General features: G+C 41.5%; 1 protein-coding gene, 1 long non-coding RNA gene and 1 pseudogene across 5 annotated transcripts in view; 2 read left to right on the top strand and 1 right to left on the bottom strand.

Moving 5' to 3' along the window:
• PTDSS2 (phosphatidylserine synthase 2) overlaps positions 1-21,934 on the bottom strand; it is a 75,975-nt gene that overhangs the window by 10,490 nt on the left and 43,551 nt on the right. For 2 of the 4 annotated variants that reach the window (XM_061609913.1, XM_061609910.1), the window contains exons 4-10: positions 21,857-21,924; positions 18,741-18,875; positions 17,482-17,532; positions 12,447-12,560; positions 10,733-10,851; positions 8,909-9,023; positions 6,501-6,646 (exon numbers count right to left, since the gene is read on the bottom strand). In XM_061609913.1, coding sequence (XP_061465897.1) covers positions 6,501-6,646; positions 8,909-9,023; positions 10,733-10,851; positions 12,447-12,560; positions 17,482-17,532; positions 18,741-18,875; positions 21,857-21,924 — 748 coding nt within the window. Of the gene's footprint in view, positions 1-6,500; positions 6,647-8,908; positions 9,024-10,732; positions 10,852-12,446; positions 12,561-13,242; positions 13,650-14,336; positions 14,427-17,481; positions 17,533-18,740; positions 18,876-21,856; positions 21,925-21,934 lie in introns of those variants that run through there. The other 2 variants (XM_061609912.1, XM_061609911.1) reach the window with 2 other exon arrangements.
• LOC133376929 (uncharacterized) lies at positions 41-18,996 on the top strand. Its single transcript, XR_009760583.1, has 4 exons — positions 41-89; positions 9,028-9,069; positions 10,235-10,392; positions 11,369-18,996. It is a non-coding gene; the product is annotated as an uncharacterized LOC133376929 (long non-coding RNA).
• The window catches only part of LOC133376928 (retinol dehydrogenase 16-like), an 8,683-nt pseudogene continuing 7,056 nt past the window's right edge, over positions 20,308-21,934 (top strand).

Here is a 21,934-nt window from a genome sequence, read left to right as displayed (position 1 = left end):
TATATTTAAAGTGGAAAAGCAGCAGTGCTCTATGTGATGTTCCACACATCTGTGTTGCTGTTTCATGCTGTTGTATTATATTATATATGGTAAGCGGTTTATAGTAGAATGTTTAAGATAAGTGGTGAGTGTTGGGAGGGGGGAATGAGTGAGTACAATGCTGGAGTGTGCTGGATGGTGATTGGCTGAGTGCCTGAGAGTGAGAGGTTTATATTGGAGTGTAGCAGTTTGGGCATTGCTGGGGGTAGTTAGAAGAGCTGGTATTGGATGGCTTGGGATTGTTTAGTGGTACAGAGTGCAGGGTCAATTATGGTTTATAATTTTGGATTTAGATGGTGAAATGGTTAGAGTTAGAGTAGGTATATTTTAGGTGGATAAGTCAGGCAGGATCTTAACCAGTTACAGAATAAACAGTAACTTAAGTGAAGGAACAAAATGCCTGTTTTGAAAACATATGCCTATGAACACAAAGTAATTTGCTCATTTTAAAATAATAATCTATTCTTATACAAATATTGTTTTATTTCACACATGCACCTCATTTGGCTACACTAAAGGTTGAATCAGATACATAGTATCTATGGGGGCAGCATATACCTGAAGGGGTGTTATAGTAGCAGGTTGCAAGGGCTCAAGTCATAGCTGTGGGCTTTAAAAAGATAAAGTGTCACAGCGGAGTTGAGGTCCGCCTATTCACCTACGCCATTATAGCAACAGAGGCAAGGGAATATAAAGAGGAATCCCTAACAGCATTGCTATATTGGCTGGCACAGAGCTAGTAGTAAAACCGTGTCCCCCTCTGCTAACAAGTAAAGTGGGTTGGTGAAGGGTGGAAGTGTGACCCTCTACAGAACCTTCTTCCATCTCGAGTCCAGGTCTTGGCAGCAATATTGTTTTAAGGGTGGAGGTAAACCATCAGAAACTTATTGCCCTTCTTACTCTACACTGTCGCCTTCTTCAGCAGAATGGGAAGCAACATTGTTCTCTTTTTTCCCACCCCAAACTGAAGTCCCTGTTTATGGTGGTCAGACCAGTAACAGTCAGGGTTGGTGAGCAGGATTGTACATGCTCCCTTTTGGAATGAACACTATTCACTTATATGGAGGAAAGTGAAAACATATACAAAGGGATGCCAGCAAGGCTGAGGCCAAGCTAGACCCCTGCCCCTGGTCATACCAGTGCCTAGCGTAAGACACTGTGTCTCCTCAAGCGTATTTCACAGAACTTAATAGAGGCCTACTGAGAGCCAGACAGCCACACCTGGCTTGCATTGGGTTGTTTCTTGGTCACACAGGACATCAGGAATTGAGCAATCTTGCAAGTCCCAACCTCTACTTAAAATATTGCTACCTTGACTATCCATGCAGGATTTCCAATTGTGTCTTACAATCACAAATAAAGTACAACCTTCTTTGGATTGGGTTAGCAATTTCCCAGGAAAAGCTAGTTTTTCACCATGAGAGTGGGACAATGACACTGCAGCGTATCAGCATCCAGATAGCAACCTTACGTATAGAATTTATGCTTTCAAAATGTTGAGACATCCACTGAGAATCGAGAAACTGGCTCTTTCATTGTCATCTCAAATCTCGATAAGACTGCAGCTACATATGTTGCATATCTGCTTGGTATGCTAGACAACACAGATTTTTATACACTAAATTAACACTACCCATTTCATGTCTATTTCTAGAGCGTGGGAAGATACAGTAAAGATGCCATAGCTTAGTGGTTGAGCACATCTTTTGCACATATAAGATCCCAGGTTCAACCTCCCTCCGGCCATATATCTCCAATTGAAAGATATCGGGTAGCCAGGCTCAGAAAAATCTCTACTACTCTATAGTTGCTGGTAATCAGATTAGACAACCTAGAGGTAGATGGACCCTATAAGGTCCATTCATATGTTCTTGCAGTAGAATTGCATGACAAAGAATCATTGAGGACACTAAGAAGCCCTTTAAAATGTCCCACCTCACACAAGGAATCTCTAAAGCAGGATTGTCATCCACACATTGGCTCTCTACAGATCTTTCCACAGAATCAAAACTATAACATATTACAAACAGTGCAGAAGCAACCAACTAGACTGTGCTGAAGAAGGCTTCAAAGGAGACATCTCCAAAAAGCCTGAGATGGGTAACCCATTGCAGGAGAAGGAAAAAGCCCTTCTCAACCAACAATAGGGTGACCATGTGGAACCCACATGTGAGAAAAAACCAACCATTTACTCATTTAAATGAAACCTTATTCGGAACAAGTCCATTCCACTTAACACACTATCTAGTCATGATATTCAATACAGCAGACAGGAAAAAGAACTCCCAAGATCTTATGGGATGTCCTTGTTCAATTCCATAATCTCCAGTTTTGTAGCCTTTCTAAAAAGCTGCAATTTTCCTATTTTCATAGATATCTATAATTGAGATTTTCAAAATATTTAAATTTAAAAATGTTTAAGTTTAAAAGTGCTTTTAAATTTAAAAAATCTCAAAATCTGACTGAAACATTATTTTCTCACTACAAAAGCAATAGTATCAAGTGTGGTTATGTCCTATTTACCACTTCAGCCTATTAGGATTTGTATTTTGTACTCCCACTGATGTTAGATTTCATCTTGTTACCCCAAACTTATGCTTTCGATATGAAGCATCAGAAACCTTGTATGATCCTTTTAGGCCTAGCATCAGGTGAACTTCTACAGCCCCGACCTTTCCCCAGGAACCCCAAAGATGCTTCTGAGAGAAAATGTCAACAAAGCAGCTCAAATGTTTCCTTTTCATTGGTATAACTGCTTCAAATCAGCTAGCTCGCTTGCTCGGACTAACACACCCATCGAAGTGAGATTGCTTTGATTCCATGTGCTCCTATTCCTTATTCTTTAAAAATAATCTTACAGTGCATTATGTATATAAACTGGAGGGAATAACACCAATACTTTCCCCCATCTTCCCAATCCAGTTTCCCGTATTTTTCCAAGCAGCACAATAAAGTGAAACTTAATCATGGTAACCGTAAGAGCATGGCAGACCTGTTGGAGGCAGGGATGAATAGCAGAATGACAGTGAAAAGGAACTAAAAATCCATTTAAGACTGAAGGGGTGGCAATGAACATGTCAGCATTGTCTGCGTGAAAATACAAAAGGACTGAATAGCAATAATAGAGTGCCTAGGCTTTTAGTTTCCTTCCAGAAAAGGTCAAATTTTACAGAGAACTAGAAGAGCATGAGGAGTGCTGCCTTCCTCTGGCTGATGCAGAAGCACCTCATTCCAGCAACTTCTTCTGGTACAGAGGGTAAGTCAGGTGAAAGAGTACTTCAAATAAGATTTCCAAAAATCCAAGGTGTTTATTTCTTCCACGTTAAGTACTTTAGACTAATTTGCAATGGAACTACAGCTTGCTTATCATCTCTTGCTTAACTTCTCTAAACTTTCTGGGCTGATTACAGTACCATTGTAATTCAATGTAATGAAACTTCTTTACTAAGTTTAGGATACTATTTCCTTTGATCTTTCCTCATGCAGTTGTCAAGCTAGTTATGGAGATAGAGCAGCAGAAGTTACTCTTCACCCTCTCCTACAAAGCATTCAGTCAATAAGGAAACCGTTCATTCAAAAAGCAATGGTGGAAGGTTTCCTGCCTTACAGCCAAGCTGCTGTTGAAAGGACATGGGAGATTTACTCAACCAAACCTGAAGAATTCCATGGCACACAATTTTAGCTAGTGACGAAGAGCTGCCTTTAAGAGCTATATTGAACATTAGTGCTACTGCTCAGATTCCATAGAATGATCCTAATGTCAAGATAATTAAAACAGCTGAACAAAATGTACACACTGATGCCAATATGGTGTGCTTAGGGATGGCATCCACTGAAGGACAGCTTTAGAACCTCTTGAGTCAAACATAAATGTTTTAAATAAATAATCTAATATTGATTGTGCCAAAGACTGATGGCCTTCTTCTGAAAAACAAGGATAAAAAAGCAGCATGGAACCTTAAAAGAGACATGTAACCACCATAATGGACAGACAGACATTTCATGAGAGTCAAAGATTTTCAAGGAGAAAGTAGGGATCAAGTATGACATTTTAGACTAGAATTTTGCTTTTTAATTTCAAAGTTCAAGCCCTCAATCTTACATGCTTCCAAACTGCCTTGGTTTGTTAAGCTTCCTCAAAGTTGCCAAATAGCATTGCCATCTTACTGCTCAGAGTATTTTAAGTTTGGTGGAATTAGTGCAGTAGACCAACACAACTTTACTGTTTTAACTACACCTGTTTTACCACCATCTTCACAGGATGCTGTACTTACAGTTGTAAGTCTTCAAGAACCTCCAGATGTACTAATGGGGAGTTGTTCTGATGTTTCACAGGCCCCAAGTCTTGTGGATGGTGGACTTTCCAAGGGAGAAAATGTAGACTGTTGCAGCCAGCAGTATGAACTTCCCTGCCATATTGCTTTTAAAGCCTACTTTCTATGCCATAAACTGAACACCACTTGCAAGCAGAGTGAGAGAGCTGGGAGAGCAGCTTAGGTTGTCTTGCCCACATGAGCAAGGAACACAAGAAAAGCTACAGGCAACTGTCCCACTAACTGAAGAAAGGTAGTGGTGGGGGACAAAAATGCAAAAACCTCTAGGGAAAGGCAAAACATAATTGTCAAGTATCTATGAAGCAGACTTGTGAATGCAGCATCAGTAAAAGAAAATCTCAGTACAAAGCTGATTGCTCTATCACTTGGCACATGTGTAGTTATCCAATCAGAAAGGCAGGAACAAGTGCCTTCACTTCTGTCTAGGTTCAAGAAGCTTTCCACATTTGGGCCAACACTATCCCAAATCTAAGGCTCGAGAGGGACAATGACTGAGAACAATTGATAAAATACCACAGGAGGTATAGTACCAAGTCGACCACATCAGTAATGAATTTAAAGCTTACAGACTCCCTTACATGGACAACTTTACCACTGCATGAGAACAGCATACACACATAGTAAAATCTGGGACGTTTTGCAGAAAATCCATCATATAAAACTTCTGGCCTCCTTGTTGAAAGCTCTTCTAACAAATTAATAAATCATACTGGCTGCATAATAAAATGATGTGGAAGAGAATCAGAAAAAATAACCTTCGAGCTTAAAAGACTGTGATTTTTCAGAGAATTATGTCGGTTGTGCCTGAAAAGATGACTTCACAGATTTTAGGGGAAGGAGCAGTTATGTAGACAGTTCTTTCTGACTAGTGAGAAAAGTGGGAGTGGGAAAATTCTTTTTAAACTCATATGGAATCTGGAACATCAGTGGAACTGGGATGTGCTGGTTGCAGTCACTTTACCCATAAGAAAAGCAAGAAGTGGAATATTGTTCATCTACAACTCACAATGGATCTCTTTGCTGGATGAAATCATCAGTTTCTGCATCTTGATTTAGCAAAGAATGGCAACACGGTGAGTTGGTAATGAGGCACTGGTGACAGATGACACTCCCCTGTTCCAATGTTATGCCATGTAGCTGAACAGAGGGCAGAGGAATAAAAGACATATGCTTTTTCAACTCAAACACACGGACCAGAAGATGGGCCAGGTTGTTGAGAGAGGAACTCATTAATGACAAACTGAGACCTCTTCTTACCTTAAAAGAGGAAGTACATCCCAAATCAGAAGGACCAACACGAGGGGGCAAGGGGTGGCCTGTCACTTTGGAATGTCCTGAAATCCGACTAAGTAATCAGGTTGGGCCCTTCTTCCCAGTTCTAGGAGTCAAAGACTTGCAAGTGAAATTGATCTTCATAAAGTATTGGAACCCTAGATACTGAACACAAACACTTTCTGTGTTGGTCAGTGAAGATACAGTAAACTTAAAATGATGGGGTCAGCCAGTTTGTTCCATCATCACTAAGCCAAAGCCAAAAACAACCCTAGGGATCTGGGTCCTAGTGTTTACTCGATGAAGCAGAAAGAACAAACTGTAATCAGGCAGGTGTTCAGCACATGCACTGCTGTGTGAGGACAGACTCCCTGTGAAATTCTGAAAATGCACAGGAAGATTACTGAACATTTAAGATATTCTGTTGGAAGATCTCAATGGACAAGATTTTCAAAGAGTCTTATGGCTAGATCCTCCAGACGCAGCAATTTTCTCAAGGCTGTAGCATTCAGTCCCATATAAAAGGCCATTCAAATACTGTTCTGTGCAAAAAAAACCTATCAGCATTCAAGCTAAACTGAATCAAAAGCATATATACAGGTTGTTGTGCAGTAATATGTTTGAGGACCGCACACAGCAAAGTGACATTTGCAATCCAAAGCATATGTAAATTTGCAAATGATTATACATAGTGCGTCTGAAATTTTTAAAAACCTGCAAGTACTTAAGGCTACAGTTTTTTCAGCAGCAGCCGCCTGATCCATCTATTACCCTGATATTTTTGCCACCAAATTGCAGCAATTCTCACTAGGTCTAAAATTAAGCAACTGAGAATGAATAAGAGCAACAACTTACGGATCATCCATGAAGTCATAGATCTCTCTCATTGCTACACCTCCCACATTCACATAAAAGACAAGTCGCAGCAGGACCAAATAGTGTTCTGGAGGCATCCACAAGACGAATTTCAAGTAAAAGGTGTTCAACTCTGCCAATAAAAACTGACACACACACACATACACACACCATTCAATTACTTAATTTCAGGCAATTTCCAATTATTCAAATTGAAAACATGCTATAACTCCTTAAATATAGGAATTTGAATATTCTTGCAGTGTCTTACAAGAGTGGTATCCTCACCCAAAGGTAATATGCAGGTCTTTCCATGTAGCTGTTTTTCACACTACAGTTATATTTTCAGCAGTTCTTAATATGCACCCCAGCTCCCTCCTGCATGCTTCAATTTCCCTGTACTAATGTAATAGGGAATGAAGTTCAGTGCAGTGACCCTATCACCAGAAAGCCCATTGATAGCCCAGGATATTTTAAGAGAACCCCTACACAATGGGGAAAGGAATTTTACCTCCACATAAGAGTTTGGTGCCTCCTTTAATGTCTACCCAAATTCTGTAATCAAATTCTGTAATCAGAATTGTTCAACATGCATAGTTTTTTATCACTGCATTATAAACTCAAAACCACCACAGATGTATGGGATCCTATCAGAGCCAGTGAGCTAGGGCAGCAAACAACTATTTATTCAAACCTGTTTGGCTATTCAGATTGTTTCAGAATTGCCTCTTGTGCACTAAAAAAGCAAGCAAAAATATAGCCCACACAAATTATAAACAGATCTAACTTTTTGAGAACCTTATTCAAGAGATTAAGTCAGAACCTTATTCAAGAAGATGCATGATTACTTTAAATAAAATCTCTCAACTGCAGGCAGTCCTCCCTGGCTAACGTCAAGGAAGATATAAGCATTTCCTAGACTCCTTTTCCCCAAATACATGCATATATCTGACTAAACAGATATAAGTCAAACATATGGCAAAACATATCCCTTTTCTCTTACTCCAGAAGCAGAGCACAAGAGAGGTGGTCGTCTTTAGCTTTACAACACTGGGATCCTAAACTAGAGGAAGTTTCTCAAGATAGAACTTGATTCTCTGAGGGAACATTCCCTAAAATTGCTAGATAAAGCTGCACAATTTGGCTTCTATTGACTTTTTTTTAACCTAGCAAACCTAAAATTGATCTTAACTTCTGTTTATATGAGGGCTGCCTAGTTTCTCTTTATTCTTGTTCTCTACCACCCAAAGAAGCCCGTGCTTTGTCCTTCATGAAAGGTGTAGATGCAACTTGAAGCCTACAAAGCACCTGAAAGGGTCTCACTTGGTATGTGCTACCTCCTCCCAAACTTCATCTTAAAGACTCTTACCAGATGCAGACATGGGTGGTTTAAGAATCCTTCTTCTCTCTCCCCTACCCACTTGTGTTATTTCCCTTCTGGCCTGATAAAGAGTTCTGGGGAACTTGAAAGCTTGTACACTATTCTGTGACTCTTTGGTTTGTCTAATAAAGATATTGATCCAATATGAATTTTAGAATTTTTCTCTATTTGTTATACAGCACCCCATGTGTTGTCTGCACATATGAATAGAACAATTGAGCTGGAGGGAAGAAGCAGGCTTTCCTGCATCTATATAATCAGAACTTAAAAGAGTATTTTTACCTCACTTTTGTAACATCAAAGGCTCAAAGGCTTGGTTTGCAGATAATGTTAAGCCGAACCATGGCTTAATGCAAATGAACAGGTTCCCAGAGAGAAGACTGCAGCCACTTTGCTCCTCCTCTGACATCAGTGCTGCTGTGAGCTAAGCCATGGTTTGTGGTTTAGCTTTATGTCCAAACTCAGGCTAGTGGTTTATCTTGCTCCAGACAAACCATGACATGTGGCCAAGGTTTGTTTTATGGCCTGCGCTTGAGGTTTGCCTGGAGCGAGATAGGCTAGAAGCCCAGGTTCAGACAGAATGTTAAGCCTAACCACAGCTTAGCTCATAGCAGCAACATGACCAGAGGAGCAGCAAAGTGGCTGTGATCTTCTCTGCAGAAACCTACACATTTGCTCATTCACACTAGCAGTGGTTTGGCTCAGCATTACATGCTAACTGGGCCAAAGTGGCTTATAATAAATAGTTCAAATTAAAAAATCTGCTGTAAATGAACAGTGACATTCTACACAATTTATATATGGTTATACATACTATGGACCCAGGTGGACCCTTCCCTCTTACTTCTTCTGATTGCCTTGCTCCTGGAATACTGCCAGATCAACAATACCTTCACTATGTTAGATTCAGAGAGTCTCTTTTAGTGATGTTGGGAGAATTTAAGAACACTATCCAATACTAAAAAAATAAGAACAATTCTGCACTTATGTCAGTATGCTGTAACTACAAGAAAGTAGGGATCCGTACTATAAAGATAATACCACAGACTGCTAGCCATCTGCGAAGACTGGATGCTGGCTTCCACTCAAATTTAACCCAGCTGTATGGTGTGAATTGGAAGGCAATTCTCTTCATTTTTCCTCTAGGGGAGAAAATCGCAAGCATCTCATGAAAAGTGTTGTGACATGGTTAGTACATGTTATTAAATTTATGCTTTTTACTTCAACAAATTGCTCAATATCTGTGTCATACTCAGAACTCTGGCTCTGGATTGCTAGGAATAACTTTGGGAAACTGGTTAACAATGTTCAAATATTAGGTCTTGACCTTAGCCAGAAAGGTTTAAATAGATTACTTATTAAGTTACACAAAATAAACTGATTTGGCTCAAATACAGCTGTGAATTTTTGTGCATATTTGCAGATTAGAGTTTTACTCTCTATCAGCTGGGACTTAGCTGGCAAAACATAAGCCAGTGGAATTTACACTGGTGTAAATTCCAAAAAAGGGGCATTCCAGGGGCCTGGTGGGGCAAGGAGATTCACCTATTCCAAATCCCTTTCAGCTCTGTCACAAGATCTAGCAACCAAGCAAAACTTAGCTGGCAAAAAGGGTGGGGTATAAGTCATATTCCTCCTTCGAATGGGGTAACTTAAGCTGGAGTAATTTATGCTGACTTTCTATAGTTAGGATTGCTCTGTCAAGCATTTTTGTTTAGTCTAATTATGATTTGTTTGAATGTGTAAACCCAGCCCAGCAGATTAACCTTGGTTTGTTTTCTGGCAACAAACCACAATGTGAAGCCATGGGTTGCAGTTGGCTTACAGACCATGGCTTGTTTTAACAATGATCAGATCTAAACAGCCTTTCTTAACCATGCTTGTTTGGCCACCCTCTCTAGATGCTCTTCAAGCTACAAAAGGCATGGGGCAAGAGAGCTGTGTGTGTGTGGGGGGGGGGAATAAGCTTGGGAGAAACAATCCATGCCGTGTTTGCTCATCTGTGAGATGACTTGTTTGCTGAACAACCCATGATTAAAGCAAACAATGGCTTATGTGCAAATGCAACTAATAAAGCAAGAACTAAGCAACTCCATTTTGCATGACTTTTGCTGTAACAAAAAGGAGGGAACTTGGTAAGCGGGAACATTACTGCCCCAAACACACACATCTTTAAAGACTACTGCAGTGAATTAGCATATCAGAAATACAGATACTTTGTAAGAAGCCTTTGGTTTAAGATGAGCAGAACTGATCTTAAGTTTTCATATATTATGCTAAATGCTGATCCTTAGCAACCTAGAGTTGATTGGCACTGGTCACATTTACTCTGTATTTTGAAATATATTTACAGGATCTTGAAAGCAACAATTTCATTCATGGGAAATGTAGCTCCTATCAAGGTCTCTTTTTATAGTCCCAGTAGTGAACATGGCCAACCCCCCGAAAAGCCACTGCCTCTTCCTCATCTCCCGTAGAAGCCTGCTGGTCTAATTTATCAGCTTCCAGAGAGTTAAGTATTTGCATTATACCTATTTAGATTTCTAATACTACTTTTTAAATTGTTTTTGAAAAGGCTGTAATTACTAGCCATTTAGCTATTGCCTTGTCTAGCTATTGCTATGTTTTTAAATGTATTGGATATTGGATATTGACTGTTAGTCCCCTTGAGACTTCTTTGAGGAAGACATCTGTGAAATTTAATAAATAAAAATTGATCCTAGATTAGCCCCAGCCTACATCAGAATGTACAGGTTTTATCACACTCAAACTGAAATTTTAGGATACGTTAGAATACAAAAAATTGAAAGTTCTTTCCACTTACGGTATGAATTTTTATAATTTAACCTACTTGTATGTGGGAATGTTCCAAAGTCCTTGCCATTTATAAGTTTTCAAGGAAAGCCATCCCAAAGTCTTCATTCCACAGTAAATGCCAAGTCCATTGCATAATATTACATCCATAATCCACTAAACAAGGAAAAGAAAAATGTAAACCACCACCACAATTTCTATGGCACAGCATTAGCAGTAGTATGACTTTGTATGCATATACTTTATAAATACTTTCCATTAAATGAGGTTTTCTACAAAACTTTGCACAGTTCTGAGGTACTTAACACATGCTACAAATGATTTCAAAATATTCTTTGTATAACCAAAATTGAACTAGACAGGAATTTCTTAATTTATGAAACACAGGAAAGGATTTCATCTGTAGAATCTATGTGTTACTCTCTCACCATTGATTACCAAGATTGCTCCAACCCAACCAATTTTCTGATAGCTTCCTATTAGTATAAACTTACATTGAAATGCAATTTGCTGTGCCAGTTAAAGAGTTCATTTGAAGGACAATCCGTTGCTTCCTATACTAACTAGCTAGGATATGTGTCCTGAAGTTTAAGTTGTGAAGTTTGTGAGCATCTGATACTTCCTTGTGAATACTTCCTTCCTTCTGTCAAGATATTATCTGATCTCTCCCTAGGCTTGCAACCTTCATCTCTGACTCCTCCCTTGCTGATCTTCTCTGATGCCATGTCGCCAGTCTTAAGAATGTACCATTAAAAAAAAAGATAAGTCTTTGTTTAAACATTTCAGTTTTAAATATTTAGTCAATATAGCAGTTAACACCAAAGAAGGGATAACTATCACTATGAGAATGAGTCTTGCTGAGCCTCATGTACTTCCCTTTCCTCTAGCATGGTCACAAACAGCAGATGCTTTTGCTTCCTTTTTTTACTAAACACAGTTTCTCTTTTCATCAGAACACACAAAAACTGTGGTTAGTTAAAAAAAAAGGAAAGGAAAAGCTTCAGTTCTCCTGTGGTTAGTCAACTGTAATTTAGCAAAACAAGCCAACTTCAAAGCTTGGCTTATAACTGGTTAGTTTAGATAAACTGTAGTGAAGACTAACCACAGTTTAGAGTTCAGATGCAATGCTAATCTGCAGTAAATCAAAAACTGAAGCACAACCTTCCAATTACCTCCTCACCACTGGAGGGGAGAATACAGTAGGGCCCCACTCATACAGCAGGTTACATTCCGGACCCCCGCTGTAAAGCGGAACCCATTGACTAACATTGACCAAAATGGTGCCCGACAGCAAAAAAATGCTGTAAAAGCAGAACAAGCACTGTAAGAGCGGGGCCTTTCTGCAATTGACAACCACTGCTTTAGCAGAATGCTGTAAAGCGAAGCGTTGTAAAGCGGGGCCCTACTGTATGCAAGAATGAGGCTCACCTACACTCATTCCTACTGCAATAAACCATGCTTCATTGCTATGTGCAAACACAGCCAATATCCTTCTTCAGAAGAGCACATAAGCTACCACAAATTTGTTTAATGAGTGCCACATATCAGACATTTAATAAGCATACACAATTACAAAAAAAGTTATTCACACTGAGGATAATGTAGTTCAGAGCTACCTGGATTTTAGACAAGGGTAAAATAAAATTACCATCCCCTCAACACTATTCACACTAGTAACTAAAGCCCCTGACATATCTTGACAGAGTAATTTGAGCCACTAGCATCTTGTGTCTTCAGAGGGCAGTACTCACATGGTCCCACCAGCATTCACTGAAGTTTGGGAGCTGATGTTCTAGACTATACTCCAGAAATTCAAACATTACACTGATAATCATGCACATCCACCAATCACGAATCATTAATGTCTGAAAAAGTTTTTAAAAAGAAACAGGAAACAGTTAATCCTACAGATTATCCCAAACTTGGGTATTCAGTAAAGAAACAAGCATTATACAGTGTGCTCCATGAAGGTTCGGAGAAGCCTTACTGAAGTTGCACTCTAGGGTTAAATAATAGCAGTAAAGACTTGCAACCATACTGGATTACACTATAGTAGGCTGTACCCCAGATTTCTGTGCTCCTTTGAAAGTAAGCAGTTCTAGACCTGTGGGCCTGAAGACCTCTCTGATAAAGCATGAGCAGCACAGACTGGTAAACGTATTTCCAAGTAGAAAGAGAGAATTATTACTTAGACTCTCGGACACTTTTCAAAAACCTGGGATGGATCTCAAGGATGTTTCCATTTTGATCTGAAAGCATCTTAAGGTACCATATATTCCGGCGTATAAGACGACTTTTTAACCCCGGAAAATCTTCTCCAAAGTCGGGGGTCGTCTTATACGCCGGGTGCTGAAAAATAGCTGCCGAGCCAGAGGCCAGGCCGGGATGATGCGGGCGGGAGGACGGACGGCAGGGCTGAATCAGAGGGGCCGGGGGGAGGGTCAGCGAGCGGCGTGGAACATTTCCGAGACACAACAAAGCTGCAGTAGCGGCCAATGGTCACGGCTTAGAGGGGAAGGGGCGCCTCCATCCCCTCCCTGCATATACCCGAAGGCTGCCCCGAGGGAGCCCGGCCGCTTGGCTCCCTACTGCCCCCAGCTTGCCGAGCGGCAGGGAAGAAGTTGCCGGAGCTCCTTGTTCGGGCCGCCGCCGAGCGAGCGCAGCTGCGTCAGGCCCGGCATGTGGGGGCTGGAGCTCGGGGGCGGGCGAGATGGCTGGAGGTCGCTGCTGGATCCAAGGAAGCCCTTCTGCGCCCAAGTCTGCTTGGCCCCGGGGAGGAGGGCAGGTGCTGGGCGAAGGGCGTGATCCAGCGGCCGCAGGGAGGGCCCGACTTAGGGTCCCCGGTGAGCCTCCTGGCAAAGCGGCAGGGGGTATTGGAGCCCCGATCTCCTGGGTCCTCTCGACGGGGCTACGCGGAGGGCAGGCGGCGGAGGTGCTGCGTTTCAGGCGCCATTGCAGCGCCGCCGCCGCGTGGGAAGCCGCAGAAGAGACCCTCCCTCATCCCTCCCCCCCCCGCAAAAAAAATCAATTAAACCGGGCGCCGGAGAAAGAAAGGGGAATATATATATTATATATCCATTTGACTTCCTGCCAAACGTGAGTGTAAGGAACTAGAGCTCTCTCCTCCTTGCAACAAGTCTCTCTCTTCCCCCCCCCACTTTCCTTCCTTCAGCGTCCCCCTCCTGTCCAATCCTTCCTTCTTCCAATGCCGTTTTGGGTTCAGGAAAAGATTAGCCAAAGCAGGCCAGTCCGGAGCAATTCTGCTTCCTCTGGTGAAACTGACTAGACTTGTTAATTTCAACGGGTCTGCGCCAGGCACGTTTCTTTTAAGCCATTTGGGGTCGGAGAGGGTGAGTGGGGGGTGACCTTCCTTTTCCCCTCCGTCCTTCCCCCTCCCCATCTTCTCTTTCTCTCCTTCATCGGGTGAGCAAAATATTAAGTTGGATCGGTCTCTTTTCTTTCCTTTAACGGGAAAATGCTTATGGGGGTTATCCAACAATTCAAGTTACTTTTAGAGTAGACTTGAGCCCATCGGTTTCAAATGGGGTGTGTGAATGTTTGTCTCTTCTGAGCCTGACTGGGGCGGCGCTCGTGACCCCGCTTACCTGGGAGTAAGCCCCGTGAAAGTCAAGAGGACTTACTTCCGAGTAGGCATGGCTGGGGTGACGCGGTCTCCCTCGAATTAGAGTTGGGAAATGTGTGATCAGCTGCGGGCTGGCCTCCAGGAAAATTCTACTCCAGAGGAGACCCACTGAAACTAACGGAGCCCGGCCGTGCCTGTTGATTTCAGCAGGCCTACTTTGTGGCCAAGGTTGGGTCCAGTCCTGCTTTTGATTGCATGGAGCGCTTAGGCGTTTTTTCCCCAAGGAAATTCATGCTCGAAAGAGTTTGCGCCGCCCAGTTCCGCTGCATCGTTACTCTAAAGTAAGCCCCCCGGGGGCTTCTTCACTCCCAAGCAAAGCCCGGCGGGAATCGCCTTTATTCGGAAGTAAAGAAGCCCCCCCCCTCGCCTGCCAAGGTGAACTTTTCGCATCGACTCATCCCGTTAGCAGCCCAGCCCTCTGCACGTTTACTCGGAGGTAAGGGGGATCCCCCGCCCCAGACGCTTAGGATTTTGCAGCCTACTTGGAAGGAAGCCCCGCTATGTTCAAGGGCGGTTACTTCCAAGTAAAGGTGTGTGGGATCGTGGCCGTGAAGCTCTGGGCAAGCTGCTTTTAATAGCTAAACTTACTTTGAGGCCGGGTGTGTTCCTTGAGCTGTGCATTCCCCGCCCCCGACTACGGTAATTTTTATAAGGAGATTTGGGGGGGCAGTGTAAATTCACAGCCCCCCCCTTCCCCACGGATCTGATTCATTGCTGCAGAAACAACACTGGCGTTCATTTTCTTCTTGGAAAATTAGAGTAATGATCATTCCCTTCTCTCCTTTTTGATGCTGTTTCTCAGAAATCCTATTCTATAGAGGGTGGGGTCCTTTCCAGGTCTTCTCCCCTCCCCTCAAATCTATAAGCCCCCCCTTTTGTTTTCTCTTCCTTTTAAAAAAATCTTTTAAAAATATATATGAAAAAGATTGTGGTTGGATAAAGTTTTTTTTTAACTTAGGGGTTTTTTGGGGGGAGAACCCCGACCTCCCCCCTTCTTCCCAGCTTGTGTTGTTTCTCTGGGATGGGGAAGCAGATTTTTGTTAAAGGCCTTTGGTGTTTTGAGAAATGGAAGAGTTCTTTGCAGCTGGCTACAAATGTTTAGCCAAAAAAAGGGGGAGATAGGAGGTATTATGTATGTTTTTCTCCCTCCGCCCCCTGAATGTCCAACACTGTTGCTAGCTGGGGAGGGGTCATCTCTCTGGTTTTTGCTGGTGATTGGGCCATTGTGGTTGGGACAATGTTCTGTTTGTTTAGCCCTGTTCAGCTAAGATTGTGGATGGTGTCCCCACCGCCCATCAGTGCCTGAAAGCCATGTTTGTGCATGATAGCCCTTTTTTATTATTATTTTTATTGGGAGATGCTTCTGCTTGCCTTCCCAAAATATGTTGCATCCCTGTGGAATATTTTAAGTCCACCTTCCCCCAAGTGTGCATTCTCCCTGGCTCAATTTCTTCTTTCCTTCCCCCTCTCTGTTAGATCCAGGAAGTGCCCGTCTCCTCTTGAGGCCTACACCAAATCTTTGCCACCCACTATAGATACATTTTTTTGCAAATTGAATGCACCGCAGCTCCCCGAAATAAGTTAGCAATTCTTATTCTGTCCCCTGTGTGTGTGTTTTGGGCTTGGTTATTTATTTTTGTCTTCCCCCCCCTTGTTTGTGAAAAGAGAATTGTTGCAGCTAGTCTGTGCAAGCTAACTTGATCGCTAAGACCTTGGAAGGCGGCAGGGGAAGCTGCATCTGTGTGTGTTTAAATGCAGGGCATGTGGGCAAAGTCATGGCAATTCTGTATGCTTTTTCTTAAGCTAAGCTGTTTGAATTTGCAGTGTGGTGGTTCTGTTAGAATCGGCCTGGAAATGGAAATGTTTGGGGCACAGCACCCTCTGCCAACCCAGGGCCCTCTAGATGTTTTGCACGACCACTCCCAGCCAGCACAGTTGGGAGTTGTAGTCCGAAACATCTGGTGGGCACCAGGGCAGGGGAGGCTGCGATGCAGGCTAAAAAGAAGCAATGGCAATCATAGGGACTAGCGTTTGTGCAGTAGACTATTCCAAAGTTAAAAGGTGCCAGCACAGGCTGATGTCATAATCTCATTTTTAGGGTGTGGAGCTTAAAAACACCCAACTCATCCCTGGCACTTGTTTCGCTCTGTACCACCCTGTCCCCTAGCTAGGTTTTGTTTCATTTTATGTGGCGCGGTGTAGCGGTTAGGATGTATGCCGAGTTTTATTTTATGCTAGTGGGGTATAGTGGTTAGAGAATTGGATTAAGACCTGGAAGGCTGGGGTTCAAATCCCCTGCTTTGTATACAACAACCAGCCAATCGCCAGTAAGGTACATCGCTTGCATGTCATAAGCAGGGGTAGTCTTATACGGCGAGTATATCCCAAACTCTATATTTTAACTGGAAAAGTTGGGGGTCGTCTTATACGCCCAGTCGTCTTATACGCCGGAATATACGGTAATTAAGAGTTATAGCTTGTCATTATAATGTTCAACAGAAAGCAGCAGAAATTCACTTTATAGATGCAAGGCAGTAATTTCTTGGAAGAAATTTTACATTTGGGCACTAAACATTTTGTTAGCCATGGAGAATTTCAGTTTGAAATGAGCACCAGAAATCATTTCTGGCCTTAACAGCTGCAAGAAAATACTGAAAACATGACTGATGTTTAAGCAGCATTTAACAAAATGAAACTGCTCTGACTGCATATCACAAGGGAATGTTTCAACAGCACCAGAAAATTAAACTGATTCTTTTCTGCACAATTGAGCATGTGTGTGTGTGAGAGAGTGTAAGATATGTAACATATCTGTCTGTACTGGCTTCATCGTAGCCTGGAAACAAGCTGTTTTTATACAGTTTATAAAGGATTAAATATATTAAAAGGGGCTTTAAAAACTGTTTTGATTTTTTTGTATCAAAATGTGAGGAACACACAATATGTAAAAAAGACTGTCTGTTAACAGATTGTTAGTCTGGAAGGAAATGAGATGACCCAATATAGTAAGAAATAGTTGGACAAACACAGTTTAAACCTTTTCACAGATGAGTGCCTTACATAATTGATTTTACACACTGGCAATATTGAAAGAGAAGCTTCAAAAGCTAACAATAGCTGAACAAAAAAGGACCAATTCTTACTTTTATATACCAGCCAAGGAAATGAGCAGGAACAAATCCATCTAGTTTGTCCTATAATTCAAGGGAAAAATTGGGTAACACAAATTAGACCCATTTATAACACAAATGGAGCATTAGATTACTATGGTTGCAGCATGCACTATTTCCCATAAAGTTTATCACATGTTTCAGATATGAAAGTAATGTCATTAAAAACATTATTTTATTGCTTACACCTAATATAAACATGAAAAAAATCTTCCTACAGTCATCCAGAAAGGCAGCAATTCGAAGTCGAAACAATTTTCCATGTTATTTTAATGGCATTCTTGGGAAATCTAGTTTTCCATCCCAAACTCTGTTACATTTTGTAACATATCAATTTTGGCAGTAATGTGCCCTGTATCTTAGAATGATGAATGCCATCAAATCATGGAATGTTAAAACTCTAAATCTGTTTTACTTTACTTTGTGCTATTGTTTGTTCACCTTCAAAAAACCCAAAACACACTGTATAACAAGAAAAAAAAGAATATTCTAGCTTTGAATTGCTAAGATAGACCTCAACTTTATCAGCAACAGAGAATGGGTACAGATTTACATCAGTACACCTTGAAGGACAAAAAGCAATTAATTTAACCTCACTACTGAAGTGTGTAGTTAGGTTACAGAAGAATGGATAGCATGATCTGGTCAATAGAGAGGTCAGCTGGTGGTTATAAGCAGCATGTGTGTATGCCTTACCCCCCCCCAAAAAAAATTCCACACCAAGAACTCCTGAATCCCAAAAACAGATTTGTAGAATTTTGCTTTATTTTACACAGTTTGTTCTTCTCCTGGCTAACCCTGGAGGAAAGACAAATAGCTATACTGGGTGCTGAAACCTCAACCCCCACTGAACACAGGAAACCATGCTCAGCAACTCCTCTGACTCCCAATATTTCATCCAGGCATTGCCCATTCACATGTATCTTACCAGCTAAAAGGCTGAAAGCTTTTTTTTAATGAAACCCGAGATTCTAAAGAAGCTGAATTATGCGCAGAACACACACTAATGGTTATGAGGCAGGTGATGATGGATTATGCACCAATAACCAAATACACACATAATTGTATACTGGATGTTTTTATGCTGTAAACCGCCCAGAGAGCTTCGGCTATTGGGCGGTATAGAAATATAATCAATAAATAATAAATAAAATAAATAAATAAATAATACAAAAACAAAATTTTAGGACAGTTTCAGCCCTAAATCAGATCTTTCCGTTTCAATCTCTCACCCAAATATTGTGAAAGGGATCTGTCTCATTGTCTGGATCATAGATAAGGCAATTTCCACCATAGTCTCTTTCTGGCAAGGGCACTCCTAAATTTGGATCGATGAATTTCATAAACTGTCTTCCATCGTGTACAGTCTGAGGAATTGAGCACACATATTAGTAATAAATAGTCAAAACAAGTTCTAATATAACAGAATATGATACAGTTCTTGAATCATGATTTTTGCATTTCTTAAAATGACAATATAGATAGAAGAGCCACACTGTCTCCATTTATTATGAGGAATTTACACAGTTGGTCTCATGACCTCTAAGAGATTGAAGAAATCCATAAGTCCATTTGCTTCTTAAAGAGTATAAGTTAATAACCTAAACAAAACAAGATGAAAAGCCATTTTTTATAGAACAGTCTCCACGTTTTATTGCACCATACTGCCAAGTGTACTCAGTACTGTACTCTTAAGAAGTGCTGCACCCATCATTAACAATGAACACCTTATCTACCTGAAAGACAAAGACAAGCTAACTCTGGCATTTGAGATGAAGATGAAATCTCTCAAAGGAAGAACTGACACCTGGACATAAGGACTAGAACCAACTGTTTAACATTTGGAACATTTTTCTGTTCAACAGGCCAACTGTTAACGAACAGCTGCATTATGGAGGTTGTGCTTATGGTTCTCCACCTTTGAAACTGTATGATCCAATCTGAAAGGGAAAAAGAGCTTTGCATACCATCTTTATAACATAGCTCTGCTTAGCACAGTATCTTTTTGAAAGGTGAATGGACTCACTTCTAGAAGCAGCTGTTTTGACTCATCACAAGCGATCAGGCATTACAAAATTGGTGGCAGTTAAGCCACTATAGCGACCCATGGCTGTGACACACCTGACAGGAAGCCGGTATCTGAGCTTGCTCGGGATCCCTGGAGCTGTCTTTGGGGGTTACTCTAACAGAAGCGAATTTAAGATTATGATATTTCCACAGGGAATAGGATAAACTGGGAACACTGAAATCAAGAATAAGGTTGCCACAACCTATGAGATTACCAAGAAGTGCTTCCTTGGCTTTGTTGCAAGTAACATTTTAGCTGAGACACTAATCCCTATGGAGCATAAGGTGCTGAGACAAAATAAACAGTTCAAAGAACAGTTATGGAATTCCCAAGCAATATATAAGAAAGCCACCTAAACACCTTTGCTGACTATGAAGAGAAAATAACCACCTAAACTAACCAAGAAGAAAGGTCTGTCAAAGGTGTCTCCTGTCCTGTTATTTACATGGATATCAGAAAGAAACTGAGTGGGAAGGAAATAGTCTCCTTGCCTTGTAAACTGTAGGGGAAAAGACAGTTGAAGGGAAGAGGGGACAACTCCTCTTGACAGAGCTCTCAAGAACATTCTGCACATGTACATTCTCTTACATTAGACTATATAGATGCCATGAAAAAAATAAATTACATAAATTGTGTTATGGGAAGGGGCCACAGCTTACAGGTAAGGCACATGCTTTGTATGCAGACGGTCCCAGATTATTTATTTATTTATTTATTTATTTATTAAACTTGTATACCGCCCCATAGCTGAAACTCTCTGGGCGGTTTACAATAACTAAAAACAAATACAATTTAAAATACATCTTTAAAAAAACAATTTAAAACACAATTTAAAAATTTAAAGCCCTGACAGGCCCAGTAAGTAATATGAGGTAGCAAGTTCCTGGAGAATCAATGCCAGTCAGAGTAGATTATACTGAACTAGATGGACCAAAGGTCTGCTTTCACAGATTCATATATTTAGTGTAAGACAGCTTACTATGTTCAAACATCTTAAGTGAAGAGCAAGATGGTGACACAACTAACCAGTTAATTTAGTTTTGAACTCTGTTCCTCCAAGGTGTGTGTGAGAGAGACAGCATGTGTCCTAACTCTTGTAAGCTTCTTCCCTGCAGGTTGTAGCCATGTGGCTCTACCTAGCTGTCTTGGTGGGGCTTTATTTTCTTCACGGATGGTACCAGGAGAGACAGATAGTGGAAAATCTGACAGAGAAATATGTCTTCCTCACTGGCTGTGACTCTGGCTTTGGGAACCAGCTTGCGAGACAGCTGCATACACGGGGCCTGAGGCTGGCGGCCTGCTTCACATAGAAGGGGGAAGAGCAGTTGCAGAAGGCCACATCGGAGCATTTGAAAACCACCATTCTGGATGTCGCCAGTACAGAAAGCGTTGTAGCAGCAACTGAGTCGGTGAATGGTTGCGTGGGGGACAAAGGACTCTGGGGCTTGGTGAACAATGCCGGCACAGGAGCACCAGCAGCTCCCAATGAATGGCTGACCAAAGATGACCTTGCCAAGGTGATGAATGTCAACCTGCTTGGGGTGATTGATGTAACGCTGCACATATTGCCGCTGGTGAGAAGAGCCAGAGGTAGGGTGGTCAACGTGGTCAGTGCAATGGGACGACTGGCATGCTTTGGAGGTGGTTACTGCCCAGCTAAGTATGGTGTGGAAGCTTTCTCTGACACCCTGAGGCAAGAGCTCCATCCTTTTGGGGTCCAAGCCAGCATTGTTGAACCCGGTGCTTTCATTACACCCATTGCCCAAAATGTAAAAGAGGGCTTCGAGACTATATGGAGCAGAGCATGTTCTGACATCAAAGAATCCTAGGGGAAACACTACTTTGAGCACTAGAGAGAGCATGCAATCACCACAAGGAAAAGCCTGGAACCTGGGCAATGTAATCAACAACTACCAAGGACCAGAGGTCTCTGAAGATCAATGGAAGGCCTGTTTATGCAGCCTGGCATCTTCACTATCAGCCAGACTCTGAGTCTATTGGCAGCTCCTTTTGCCTGTTCCATTTGGAGGGAACTACTTGGAATCTGGACAACATAATCAACTTCCAGGGGACTGGATCTTTATGCCAAATGTACCTTTAATCTCTGTAATAATTGTAATTTTTGTATGCACATGTATTGTATGCTGCTTTGGGAGCCCATCTAGGCTGAAAAGCAGGATATAAATATAATAACTAATAATAACTAACCAGCAAAAGGGGAGAGGAGATGAATATGCTTTCTGAATTTTATCCTTAAAATGCAATTTTTAAACTCCTTACCTGAAAGAGTATGAAGATGAGGAAAAGTTCATACACAACACTAACACATAGCCAAAACCTCCAGTAGGCTAGAGAAAC

Source organism: Rhineura floridana, chromosome 2, assembly GCF_030035675.1.
Source record: "Rhineura floridana isolate rRhiFlo1 chromosome 2, rRhiFlo1.hap2, whole genome shotgun sequence".
Classification (NCBI taxonomy): Eukaryota; Metazoa; Chordata; class Lepidosauria; order Squamata; family Rhineuridae; genus Rhineura; species Rhineura floridana.
The sequence above is the reverse complement of the archived record's forward strand: the minus strand, read 5'-3'. Positions and strand labels throughout refer to the sequence as shown.